Genomic DNA, 13206 nt, shown 5'->3' with positions numbered 1-13206 from the left:
TCTGGAATTTCATTCAGGTCTAACCTGCAAAGTAATCTTTTCCCAAAAAAAGAAAAATTAATAAATTAAAGGAAGAATACAAATAATGCCTTTCTTCTTTCTAAGTGACAAAAAGGACGACCTTGAAACACTCATTTTGGCATGTACAAATTTTTCGAGGGGGGAACCTGGCAGTGTTCACAACACACACTGAAGTGCCTGCTAAGAAAAAGCTAAAGATACACCCTGCAGTTAAGAGAAGCTCTTGCCTTCAGCTTATCTTAGCATCAAGAACGAAAAGATTGTAACATAAAGCTTTGGCCATTTCGAATCTACTATATACATTTTAAAAACTACACAGTCATAAATTAAAGCAGTGATTAAATAAGCTCATATAAAATGTAATTAAATTAAAAAAATCACAGCACATTAGAGAGAAAAATAGGAACCAGTTTCACAAAAAAGAGATTATATATATATATTTTACCCTGTGGAAACAAATTTACTACGAAACACAAAAACTTCATAAGTAACCACCAAAATGAAAATCATTTCTTATTCCATTCTTGCATTTTTACACAACCCTTAACCCACCTGGGGGACATTTCCAGAAATTAATTCTTCCTTGAGCATCAGAGCAGTTCCGCCAAGAAAATAAACCCCAAACCGAAGAGGGTGGGGTGGGGGGGAACATCCCAAACATACAAACTACAAAATAAATAAGAATTATAAAGTTTCTTTTAAAAGTAACCTTAACAATTATCAAACTAGTAAGTTCTGCCTTATCACATAGACTCTCTATACGACATAACCCTAAAACTTTATTACTATGAGGTATTTGGAAGAATTGGTAAAAGTGATGCACGGCCTGCCTGGGGAAGGGACCCGGTGAAGTGGGGGGAGCCTTGAGAGGGAACGAGGAGCAGGAGGAGCTTTGGTTTATCAGCAAGAAATTGGGAACAAAAAGTCATCCTTTGGTATCAAAGAAAGTTTCATTGCATGGTTGCACGGAAAAAGCACCACGGTGAATAATTATTCGTTTTTTTTTTTTTTTCATTAGTGGCCTTTCTAAGAGGCTGAGGTATTCAAAGAGTATAAGGTGAGAGAGGTCAACAGCGGTTTAACACTTTGGTTCAAGCAAGGCACTCATCCTAGGAGTTTACAAAGTTTGCAACATGTTTGCCTAGAGATTTACAAGTAGAACTAGCAGTAATAAGAGTAGTATTTCCTAACGTTGTTGTTATTATTGTATCATTATTATTAAGAATGAAGACAAGTTTACACACTGAGTGAAGAGTGAGGAGGGTGGGAGAGGAGGTGGGGGAGGGGAAAGGGAAAGGGGCGGAGTTCCCTCTGCAGACCAAGGCCGTGCATGAAAATATCTTTGGTATTCTTTGGTATCATCAATGTGATTAAAATCACCAATGGAAATCGAGTGAGGTAGCGTCTTTGGTTCACACTATAAATAGTAGATCTTTACACTTTTTTTTTTTTTTTTTTTTTACACGTGGAAGTAGCTATTTCTTACCTTCTGTTTCTTTGTCCTTACTATTTAGGAAATAGTTACCAAATGTATTGTAAAGCTAACCACACCACAAGAATAGTCCAGAAGGCCCATCGTGTCTCAAAACAGCCTCTGGGGTTTGAATGAACCCTAAACAACTAGATAGGAAAAGAAGTGCTTTCTCTTTGTTTGCTAAATGCATAGTTTTCATTCTTTATGTACAAAGAAGGGAGGACCTTTCTTAGGGAAAATGCCTTTATAGCTCATGTGAAAATGTCCTAGGACTCTTTGGTATAGCGAAATTTGCATCTAACCTGCAAAGGCGGGTCATTCACCTGGGGTAGCAATGGGAGTGGCATGAGTCCCACCATAACATAATGCTTTGACTTTTTTTCCTGGAAAATTAATTACGCTTTCTTTGGGCAGAGTGAGTGACGTGTTCAGTTGGAACTTCTGAATTTCCCCACACATTTTCTTTGGTTTGGGGGGTCTGTTCCAGCTGCATCCAGGGACTGAAATACTCACTTACTGACATCCAGAATTCTTTCACCTGAACATTGCCTGAAGTCTGGGCTTGTGGGGTGTCCAGACGTCACATCTCCCATCTTTCTCTTGACCCCCTTTCAGGGAAGCTTCCGGTCACGAGAGGACCTGAATGGTTTATGGCCAAAACAGTCTAACTTTCATTCTACCAAAAAAAACCCCAAAACATGTTATTTGCAGTGCAGTTTTGGAGTAAACAAACATAAAAATAAAAGAGTGGCATACCTTTTGAGATGAATTTTGCTAAAGGATTGAGAAATGAAGGGTGAACAAATGGCACGTGATCTGCTCTGTTGAATGCGGCAGGTTAAGAAAGCTGAGCCATAACTTAATGCCATATGAAAGGGGAATGGAAGCATTTTCTCTCTACATGCCAAGCAGAAGCAGTAAAGAACCAGTCATACATGATGGGAGTAGTGTATTGCTTGGGAGAAGCTGAGTTTGTTCACTACGATTTCTAAAAAGCAAAGGCTGTGAGTATGCTTAAACAGTCAAGTAAAAAAATTGCTTTTCAGGCTCTGATTTGTGCATCTGTTTATGAGAAAATATATCTCTAGCCCCTGAAATTGCATAATGGGTGCAAATTCAATGCTGGTATGAAAATTATCTTTGGTGTTAGCAAAGAGGATCACTGGTTATTTTTCAAAAAACCATTATGGTGGGAATATTAAAAATGTAGTAATATTCTTTGAGACTGTGTCTACACAGTACTAAAATTCTTGGTTGAAAATTTAAAATGCAGTTGGATAAATTTGAGGGAGTAATATAATAAAAACAAACAAAAAAAACCCATGGTTGTCTGAATTCAACTTTCATTTTTCCTAGGGTATTGAATTTGGTAAGATTGTGTGTAGACACAGCTTGAATTTCCCTGCCTTTAAAATTCTCATGTTTTAAATAAATAAGGCTTTCCTCCCTCCTAAATTATAAATACCTTATATAGCTGTACCCTTGGCCCCCTCCATTCCTGGAGAGAGGGAAAAAGTTAATCAGTTTTTTTCCTTTTTGTTTATGTCATTGACAAGATGATATTTTTAGCAAATCTCAAAGGGTGGCCATTTAAATGGTGTCTTTAACAGCTGAATTATAATTGTGCCATATTTAGAAGGGAAAACTTTAAGCTGGAATTTGGGGTGAGATTAAAAAAAATACTCAGACAAAATGTGTCAAGGCAAACGCGCTATTTCATCAAAGGAGAAGGAGGTGTTCGTTTCCTTTTCTCGTTATACAGCAAACACGCAGGAGACACAGATGGTTTGTTGGTCTGGCCTCCTTCCTCCAGGTGCCTGCCTCTTCCAGACCTAGACAAGATGCTGAGATTTGATCCTAAGGAGTTAGGTTTTGTGTCAAGATAGTTGAATTTTTTTTCTTTAGTGTTTTAGTGAATCTCAATAAACAACTTATTGTTCAGCTAATATTTAAGTTTATATTTCTAGTTAGGTGTGTTAATTAACCAAGAGTATCCAATTCTTACTTAACAGTGCAAAAGGCATCCACTTATATGAGTTACAATTCAACGGAATTCAGAGAATTTTTCTAGGAATCAAGTGATTCATTCAGGTACTACTTTTACAACTGTTATCTTTTTTTTTGGCCTTGATTTCTATAGCCCTGGTTAAGTGATTTGAAAAAGTAGAAATTTAAAATGTCGTATTTCGAAGCCCAGGTCTAGTTTTTCATCTGTCCCTGCTAGAGAGTGGAATTTATGTTATAAAGCTTCCAGCTTAATGCAGTAGCAAGAAAGAATGCAGTATGTTTTAGAGGCTATGCTGTGAAATAAATAGCTTCATACGTATAGAACCCAATGTCTTGTCTTTCACTAGAGCTCAGGCTTTTTCTATGCAGTTCCACCAATTCTACCATTTCTTGGTCGTACCTGCTATTTTTGTTGATGTCCAAGTCATAAAATGTCTGGGACTGGCAATAAAATCAGTTGGATTACATTTTAAGGATGATTACAAATACTATATAGTTAATTTTAATAATATTGTTGGTCTACTCACTCTATTTGTGTTTGTAAAGTATTTTAAAAAGCTATTTGGTGTCAAATGCATAAAGTGAATTTAAGTCAAATTAACCTAAGTATGGAGTCTTTTATTCAGTGGTCTTTTACTAAAAAGCATTACTTGGAACAAATTTTCCAATTTAGTTACCTGCCCTGTTAAACATAGTTGTGTAGTTTACAAACGGGGCCCTACTTTGGAAGAATCTCCAGGTTTTCTCAGCTGTGAACAGATTATGGAATCATGTCTGTGTCTACTTATGCGACATTTATGGATCCCGAAAGGGAGTGTGCCATCTGGATGTACACGTGTTCTGCATCGACCTCTCTGTTATGATATTAATTGCTTCCCTGAAGCTACATTCTTTCTTGCCAGTTCTGAAAACTAATATTTCAAATGCTTCCAGAGTCATAAATAATAGTCATGGTTCTATGTGGCATGTGTATTACAGCTAGATCAGTTCACACGTATAACTTTACATAGTATCTTGTGTAAAAATAGCTTTGGTTATTAAAATCATTGCAATAAAATACCTGCACTATAATATTAAGTGTGTTCTTTGGTACCTAGGTGATTTTTTTTTAATGGGTGGATTCTTGTTTCATTTCTTAAAAAATATCTGAACATTCCTTAACAAACAAAGAGAATGCACTGGTTTAGGTGTCATTCAAATTTCCTCTGCTGGGTTTGAATCTGCATTTCGGTTGCGGGCCTGGCAGGTTCAAACACTCTAGGCTAGGCGAGCGAAACCACACTCCGAATCCAATGAACTCAGACAACCCCACACTGTGTTGGTTGCACTCCTACAGCACAACCGTTCCTGAAGACCAGCCCTGCCTAAGTCCCTAACCACTGGTGGGGTGTGTGTGTGTGTGTGTGTGCATGTGTGTGTACACACGCACACATGCACACACAGTACTGAGACACCGTACACCTTCATGGCATAGTGGAACAGATAAGAAAGTTCGATCTTAAGAGATGTCCACTCAACGGCTCCCAACCACTATGCTCCAAACCACAAAACAGCCAAGCACAGCGAGAACAATCCTAGATTAAAGGGATGAGATCCACTGGTGTCTTCCCGCTCATAATTTTTCTTGCCAAGTTGTCGCCCCGCTGAAGTGTGTGTCTCCGAACAAAGTCAGAATGCAGGTGAGCTCAGTCTTTGGTTTCTTTGGACTATAAATAACACTTTTTTTTCTTCAAATATTTCTAAGTATAAACCTGCTATCTTGAGGTCCTGGTCTTTTAAAAATTTTTTTTTTATTTAAAGCTTTTCCACCGAGGTTTCAGTTTGTGGTTACTCCTTCATGCTTTGGTACAAGTGCTTGATGAAGATGAGTTGCCTGAATTGGAGCTGCCCTCGTCCTGCCACTTGTCCAGACTCCTCCTCCTCGCGTTCATGAAGAAGTTGCTGACGGTGCTCAGCTCCAACCCCAGCTGCTGGGAAATGGTGATTTGTAATTCTTTGGATGGACGCTTATTTTCCTTGAATATTGCATGGAGAGTTCGACGCTGGACATCTGTGAAGACCAACCTGGGCTTTTTGGGTGTGTTGCCTCTATCCTTCCCGTGTTCTTGCTCTTTCCTTTTGCATGCTGCAAAGAAACACAGAGGATGTTAGGATAAACTGCCCGGGGGAATCAAGAGTAGAAAAGTAGAGCCAATAAAATTTGTTAGTCATTCTTCACGCCCGCTTTCTGTCTGCTGACTTCTGATTTCAGGGCCATGGTGGGCTGGGAGGGAAGTGTAACAAAAGGATAGAGAATTAGGAGGAGGGGGAATTCCGTGAGTCCTGGGCTGGGTCCTGGCTTTGAAAAGCATCTGCATTTTGTCTGTGGTAAATCAATTAACCCTACCTGGGCCTCAGATTCCTCATAGCAGAACGTAGGGTCCTGGCTAAATGAACTTATTGTTTGAATTTTTATAACATCATCTGCAAAATGGTTATGAGAATACCTACCTTGCTGGGTTGCCGTAGGGATATGTGAAATAATACATGTAAAAGTTTATGTTTACCGAAGTGCTTTACAAACGTAAAATATTATTAGCTAGAAGTGGGTGTATTCTTCAAAGGCTTTAGTCTGCTGCTGGTAGAATACCAAGAGCCTAAGTGAGACTCTTAAAACCAAATAAAAAATAATTGCATTTGTTTCCCTTCTGATCTTTTTTGTTTTCCAGGAAACTCTGTATGTAAGAAGATTCTGCATATCGTGTCCCACCACGCCCATCAAACAGTCTTCCACTGACTCTTTAGTGGCACTGGGACTGGTGGCAGTGTGAAGCCAGCTTCCTCACTGTGGGACTAAAGCTGTCGAGTGAGCCGTGTTCACCTTTGGGGTCTCTCTGGGCCTCCTTTTTGATCGTGGTGAGAGTCTTGCCCTTGGAGCCCCCTCTTCCCTTACCTCATCTCCCACTGAGAAGGTCCATTCCTTGCTCATGCCCTTTGGTCCTGGATCATGAAGCTGCTTCTTGGCTACTAGAGCTATTATGGAGCACCCTATCACAAGATGCCCTCAGGCCCACAGGGCTTGGTGCTGGGTCAGGGTCTCTCCCCACCTCAGAAGCTGTCCTCCTCTTTCTAGCCTAATGTGGCTCACTGGCTTCCACCTGCCAGAGGGGCACTGAGGGCTGCATTGCTAACCGCCTCTCACTCTCCACCATCATCCCTACGGCCATCCCCAAAGAACCATATGACTCAAGTAAAAGCAGTGCTCTGGTTATGCTGATGCAACTTTAAGACAAGGCTCCTCTGCCCTGACTCCTATCAGATTGCTGTCTCTTGGGCCCCTAGGTAGGCGTTCTAGAGCAGCCACTGCTATCTTCATATCTGGCTGGCTCACTCTGACATGCGCTCCAACCATAGTGAGAGGCAGGTGGGCCATCTTCCTGGTGGAGGTTGGGACTGTTGCTCTTTTGTATCTCCCCAGTCCTCCAGTTGGCTGCCCTGCCTGTTGCTGTTTCCTGCTCCACCTCCTGCCTTTCTATATCCCAGTTCTCAGTCTCTCACTAGGTGTCCACCAGCTCTGGCTACGTGTAGCCTCTGCTCCCCATGTCGCTCTGCTCCCCTGCCTGCCCCTACCTGTCATTCTTAGCTGTCCAGATCCTGGATTTCAGAGTTCCCCTAAGGCCTTAGGTGCCCAACAATCAGATCCGCTGAGAAGCTAATAGGTGAAGGGTGAAGACATTTCCAGTCTTTCGAGTCCAATTGAGGGGTCTTCAGATTTTTTAATGATGTACTACTTAGTAAAAAATGTTTTGAGTGTATACTCTCTTATATTATTTGTTTATAAATTATATATATATGTATTATTGTATTACTATATTATGGACATTACAAAGCATTCATAAAATAAAAATAAATAGACATACAAATTCCCTTCAACAGAGGCATCAGCTTGCCCAGGCTCTAGAGTGCTCTCACCCCCCTCACAGGACGACTGGTCCAACCGTTAGGAAAAATAAGGGTAAGAATTTCAGAATGGACGCGAAGGGAGACCCCAGTCATCAAAGAGAGATTTTTAGGCAAGTCAGGCCTTACGGTACCTTTCATAACATATCCCGTAGGTCACTGGCTATGCCCCCTGCCCTGCGTGAGGGGCGGCATCAACATCATGAGAAGTATTCATTTGATGCCCAATTCCCTCAAAGTGTTGAGCTGCATATACTGAACCAGATGAGATGCCCCAAACAGAGTCCCTCCCCCCAGGGACCTAAGCCTTCATTGAGCAACTGGATTAAGTCCCTGAAAACACAGCTGACTAGACTGAAGTAAGCTTCAATTAGTTTGAGACAACCCATGTGGACGCAGCTTTATGCAATACTGATGTGTATGGCTGATGGGTTCACTCACATTCAAAACTGAATATAACCCAGGCTCTGCTCTTAAGGAGGTCAGTCTAGCAGTCACATAAGTAAATAACTGCAAGAGTATAAAGAGAGTATACAGGATGTTAGTACTGCCTGAGCACATTAAGGAAGGCATCACAGAGGAGGGGGTGCTTACGCTGGGCCCTAAAGGATGAATACGAGTTTGCTAGCAAGAGAAGTGGGGAAAACTCATTCCCAGCAGGGGGAGCAGCATCTGTGAAGGATTGATAAGTATTAGTAGATTGGTGTTAGTGGCACAATAGTGCATGCAAAGAGGAAAGCTGTGGGAGCAAGGCTAGAGACTAGATATGAATTATCTTGTAGGCAAGGAAGAGTTATTGAAAGGTCTTGAATGAGGGTGTAGTGTGATTAAATTTGGGTTTAGAAAACTTCGCTGTTGTGGGGCATGAATTGGAAAGTAGCAAGGTTAGGGCCAAGGATGCTGTGGCGCATCACCCTGATCCCCCTCAAGACTAAGGCACACATTCCTCCACCTGCTGTAAGAGTTGGGGGCTGGTGGCTCTCAGCTGAGGTCCATTCTGGAATTGCCATTGGCCAAAGGTTGCACCACCCTTGGGGGGAGAGGGGGGCTGCCCACATCCAGTGGGGGTGGGAGGATAGGGAATGTGGGTATGGAGGGTGGAGGCTGAAGAGAGTGGGAATGTGTTGGTTGAAGGCTCCCACCTCCCATCCCCTTGCAGCAAGTTGGGACAGGTCTGAAGGGTCATCCAGTTCCAGAACATTCCATAGGATTCGTTGAGGCTATTCTCCCAACTACATCAAAGTTCAACTTCTCCCTCTGCCTGGGCTTACTTCCTCTGCTCTCCACCCTCTCCTCTGCCCCCCTGGAGTTATTCTCCATAGCTCTCTCCAATAACCTTCCTGCATGCAAGTCTCAGAAACCCAGAGTCTGTTTCCCAGAAAACCTGGCCTAAGATAGAAGCCAATTAGAAAACCACTACAGTGAGGACCCCAAATTAGATGATGGCAGTTGAGGATGGAAAATAGGGAGAAAATTCAAGAGCTTCTTGGAAAGTAGAATCAGGAAGACTTAATGACTACTTGGCTGGGAGGGTGAAGTTCAGAAGATCTCCCAGGTTTCTGCTTGGATGGTAGTAATGGGGCCATTAGGGAATGTGGATAGAGAACTGGGTTTTATGAGGGCAGTAATCACTTCTGTGTGGGACAAATTGCATTTGAAGTGCTTGTTGGACATTCTGTTAAAGATCTCCAATAGGTGGTTGTCCAGCAGATAGCAGGATATATGGGGTCTGGAGCTCAGGGGAGAGGTCTGGGCTAGGAGTATAGACTGGGAAGTCATTAGGGCTCTAGATGGTAAGTTACATAGAACACACACATATGGAAAAGTAAATAACTGAGTGTCAGGTGCACACAACTTCTTTATCATTCAAAGGGCATAGCTAAGGGAAGTCACAAAGAGATATCCGTTTTCCACCTAACCAGGATGTATGTTCGAATGACTTCAATTTGGTCCTTGGCATTTGGCAGGACTGACTGGGCTGAAGCTACTTTCCAGCCAGCAGCTCCCAAATGGCGTCAGAGGAATGATACTGTCTCAAATAGGGGTTCCTTGAAAAGATGGTTTGCAGGTCAAGTACATTTAGAAAAACCTACTATATATCGCCTCCTCCTCAACATTCATAATATGTGTTTAGCATGTGTAATTCTATTTCCAAAATTTCCTTAACCCCAGAACCCTGTTTGGTAGAGACCATCTAATAATGTCTCCTCCATTACTAACGTTGGGGAAACACAGTTTGGGAGTTTCTGCCCCCAGCTCTCAAGCATTGTCGACATCACAGTGTCAGAACCTGGGAAGGGAGATTCTCCCAGAGCAGGGAGCCTGGCTGGCTCATTCTGTGTCTCCAGGGCATCCTGGCATAGTGTCTGGCTTGAAGGGGAGCTCAGTACCCGTGTGGGTCCTGGAGGGGGTGTCTGTGACTAAATGCACGTGGTATATTTGGAGAGAACTCTGTGTAGAAGTTGAAGTTGCTTAATAAGAAAGCAGAGACATCAGCAGAATGGAGAGTGGAATAAAATTTGTTGAGGGTCACTGGGTGATCTCAACAAGGAGGCTAGGAGAGGCAACCCACATAAATAAAACCATGCTTCTAGAAGGTTGTACAAAATTATAGTTTTTGGAACTGTTAAGAGAACATGAATGAGAGCAATGTTTTGGAATTTCCACGGAATTCATTGCAGGGCAGAGATTACTCATTATAAGGTAGGAAGCCCCCAAGTGGAGCACACGAGAGTCCACACAAGTGTGCAAGGCAGAGAGAGTAAGGGAGTGGGAGCGGAGCATGACAAGAGTTACTGTTGCTTGGGGAGCAGTACTGCACGTGTTTTATGTGAAAGTTATTTTGTGTTTTATATGAAATTTTCTGTTTGGGTATGCAGTTTCCACTAAGAATAGAGAAGTATTTATTATCCAACTGGGTTAAAGAGAAGGAGATTCCTATCGTTTGTGAAAGGCAGTACTGAAAAGGAAGATGACCTGTCATGAGTCACCTCCACGACGTGGGCAAGCAGATGTATCTGGAGGATGCAGTGGCAAAGTGTCGTCAGGGCTGTCTCAGACAGGTGACTTTGATCTTCTCTGTGGGTGAGGTCACCCACAGTTGGTACCACATAGGAGGAAGAAGTTGGCATGGAAGATGGTAAAAGGCAGAGCATGACTTTGTGCACCACAAGAATAAAAGATCATAATGAGTAAAAAAAAAAAAAGCAAAAGGCAATGCATGAGGATGTGGGCAAAGGACAGAGGCTTTCATTTCAGGTATGCCAGGGCCCGTGCTTTGCCCACAGTTGGCAAGACAGAGCCAAGGGTACTCCAGGAAATATGAATTCTGAATGATATTGAAAGATATTCCATGCACAATGAGTTTTCAGGTCAGTCAGTTTCGGAAATGCTGAGCTAATGAACAATTAAACAAGCTTCTTCATTGCAGGACTTCTCAGAGCCTTTAATATGCTAATATGCACTGATACTTTCTAGTTTATGGAGTCTCCCAAACTTATTTGATTTAGGAACTCTTTATTCAGGAAATTTCTCTCAGGAATGGTATTGCTTACAACAGTGTTCTTCAAAATGGGGTTGCCAGACCCATGCTGGTCTGTGAACTGTCACTGACCTGCAGCAAGATCAGTACAGAAAATTGAGAAAAAGTAATTAGAAATTTTTACGGCAGTTTGACATTGCTGCAACATTCAAGTGTGTGATTATTTTTTTTGTACTATCAAAACTATTGGTCCAGGACAAATGGAAATTAGAAATGAACAACTAGTCCTTTACTACATAGAGTTTAAGAAGCCCTGCCTTAGAGCACACTTTATCAAACATGGTACAGAGAAACATCCTAGAATCACTGTCAGCCAAGCATTCGTGTACCAACTTATATCCATTTTCCTGATTTAATGACACAAAGGACGTTACAGCGTGGAAACTGCTGATCGAGCTGTGCAAACGTCTGCCAAGAATTCGTCTGGGAGTATGTAGGCACAGACATATTGGCCTGGGAGACACTTATAAAGCCAGAGGGATTTATAATACAACTTCTTAGATGAACCTGGGCTCAGAGGAGACAAGCTCAAGTCCCAGCTCTGTGGCCACTGACAGATGTGTGATCTGGGGCAAGTCCCTCACCCTCTTTGAGCCTTAGTTTACCCAGTTGTAAAACAGGGGACAGTGGCCTTCTTTCCTCACAAGATTGTCATAGGAATTAAATAAGATATACTGAAGCGACTGTTAAAACTATAAACTCTCAAGGAGTATTCTAGACGTTTGCAACTTGATTTTCTGATCCTTCCTTCCTTCTTTAGTTGAGACAAAAGGATAAACGTCGAATTACAAAGCAGGCTTGCATCTCTGCTGTCTCTAGCCTGTGCTGTGAACTTGGATGCATCACTTGATCAAACGAGCAGGCTGTGTTCTAAGGCCCCTGCGGGCTCGAAAGCCCTGGAGTCAACAAATGCACGGCTGCAGGGTGCCCCCGGATTCCAAAGGCTCTCATTCTCTCAGTTCAAAACATCCGAGCTAACCTTAGCCCATCACTTAGAATACATCGCCACTCTGTTGACTTTTCCACCGCATCTTCTCCATCCCTACGGCTGCTCAGAGAGAGCAGACAATGGCTGTGCAGGGACATCAGCCGGTCCAGCCAATCCTCCACACCACGTTCATCTGAATGAAGGTGATACAACATAAGCTCACAGTTCCTTTGACCTCATGAGCTTAGAGGTTAAAACAACTACCACCATCACCACAGACCCTGCGGATAGTCAAGTATCTACCTGCCTAGGACTCTGAGCCATTAAACGACAGGTACTATATTTTTACTGAGTTCCTACTTTTCATTAAAATTGTAGGACAATTTGTTTAACTTGCTTCCTGAGGTCCTTGGTATATTTGTCCCAGAATTGGTTGCTTCACATAGAATGCAACTGTGGATTAGAATAGGCTGTCTTCTTGGGGGCAGCAGAGCTGTGTGTGTTCCAGTGTGTACTTTCTGGAAGTACGCTGATGGTCCAGCTCTAGTCAGAGGGTGCTCTACATTCCTGGCTTATGACGGAGGAAGCTTCTGTCAAACACATTGCACTAGCTGTCAGAAGGTCTGGGTTCTGGTCCTGGCTCTGTCATGAATTAGTTGAATGACTGGGTCAAATCCCTTAACCAAGCTGGGTCCAGGTTCTTTGGTTGTATAACGAAGGGATTGCACTAAGTAACTTACAGTCCCTTCTAGGTGCCGCTCTATGACTGGATGTGTGTAAACAGCTGTCAACATCCCTCTGGGGGAAGCAGCAGGTGGTACCGTACAGGCAGGACCATTGGTTTCTACATCATAAATGGGCGCCTGGAGAGTGTGAGGGTTAAGCTGTTCACTCTAGGGGCAGCTGGGCCACCCTTCCAGTCCATGCCCCTCTTTGGTCAGACTATCCACATACCACTACCTGCATGTCACTCCTGGCAGGCAAAGATGGGCCGGGGGGGGGGGGGGAAGGGGGCAGTTTGGGGAGGAGAGCACCTTTAGATGAGGTAGGAAAGGAAACAAGACCTGTGTGCTTAGTAAACAATATTATCAGGTAAGGTCAGAAAATTGGACTTCATCAATTGAGTTATTCTTAGACATAATTCGTAAATTTATGTAATTTTGTAAATCTTTGGGAAATTCTAGCTTATCTTAGTTACACTCAGGAGGAGAATGGAGAATGTGTGTTTTTGGTGGGGGGACGGTGGGTGCACAAACAGACAAGAGAAAATCAGGGATTGGCGCACTTCTAGGGCGG

The 13206-nt window shown here is 42.7% G+C and overlaps 1 protein-coding gene across 2 annotated transcripts in view; it reads right to left on the bottom strand.

Annotated features, from left to right (window-relative positions):
- Positions 1–3432: 3432 nt before the first annotated feature.
- ONECUT1 (one cut homeobox 1) overlaps positions 3433–13206 on the bottom strand; it is a 32860-nt gene continuing 23086 nt past the window's right edge. For both annotated transcript variants that reach the window (XM_008516254.2, XM_070623873.1), the window contains one exon: positions 3433–5627. In XM_008516254.2, the coding sequence (XP_008514476.2) occupies positions 5338–5627 (290 nt within the window). In that variant the 3' untranslated portion in view covers positions 3433–5337. The remainder of the gene's footprint in view (positions 5628–13206) is intronic.

The sequence above is a fragment of the Equus przewalskii genome, chromosome 1 (genome assembly GCF_037783145.1).
Source record: "Equus przewalskii isolate Varuska chromosome 1, EquPr2, whole genome shotgun sequence".
Lineage (NCBI taxonomy): Eukaryota > Metazoa > Chordata > Mammalia > Perissodactyla > Equidae > Equus > Equus przewalskii.
The sequence above is the reverse complement of the archived record's forward strand: the minus strand, read 5'-3'. Positions and strand labels throughout refer to the sequence as shown.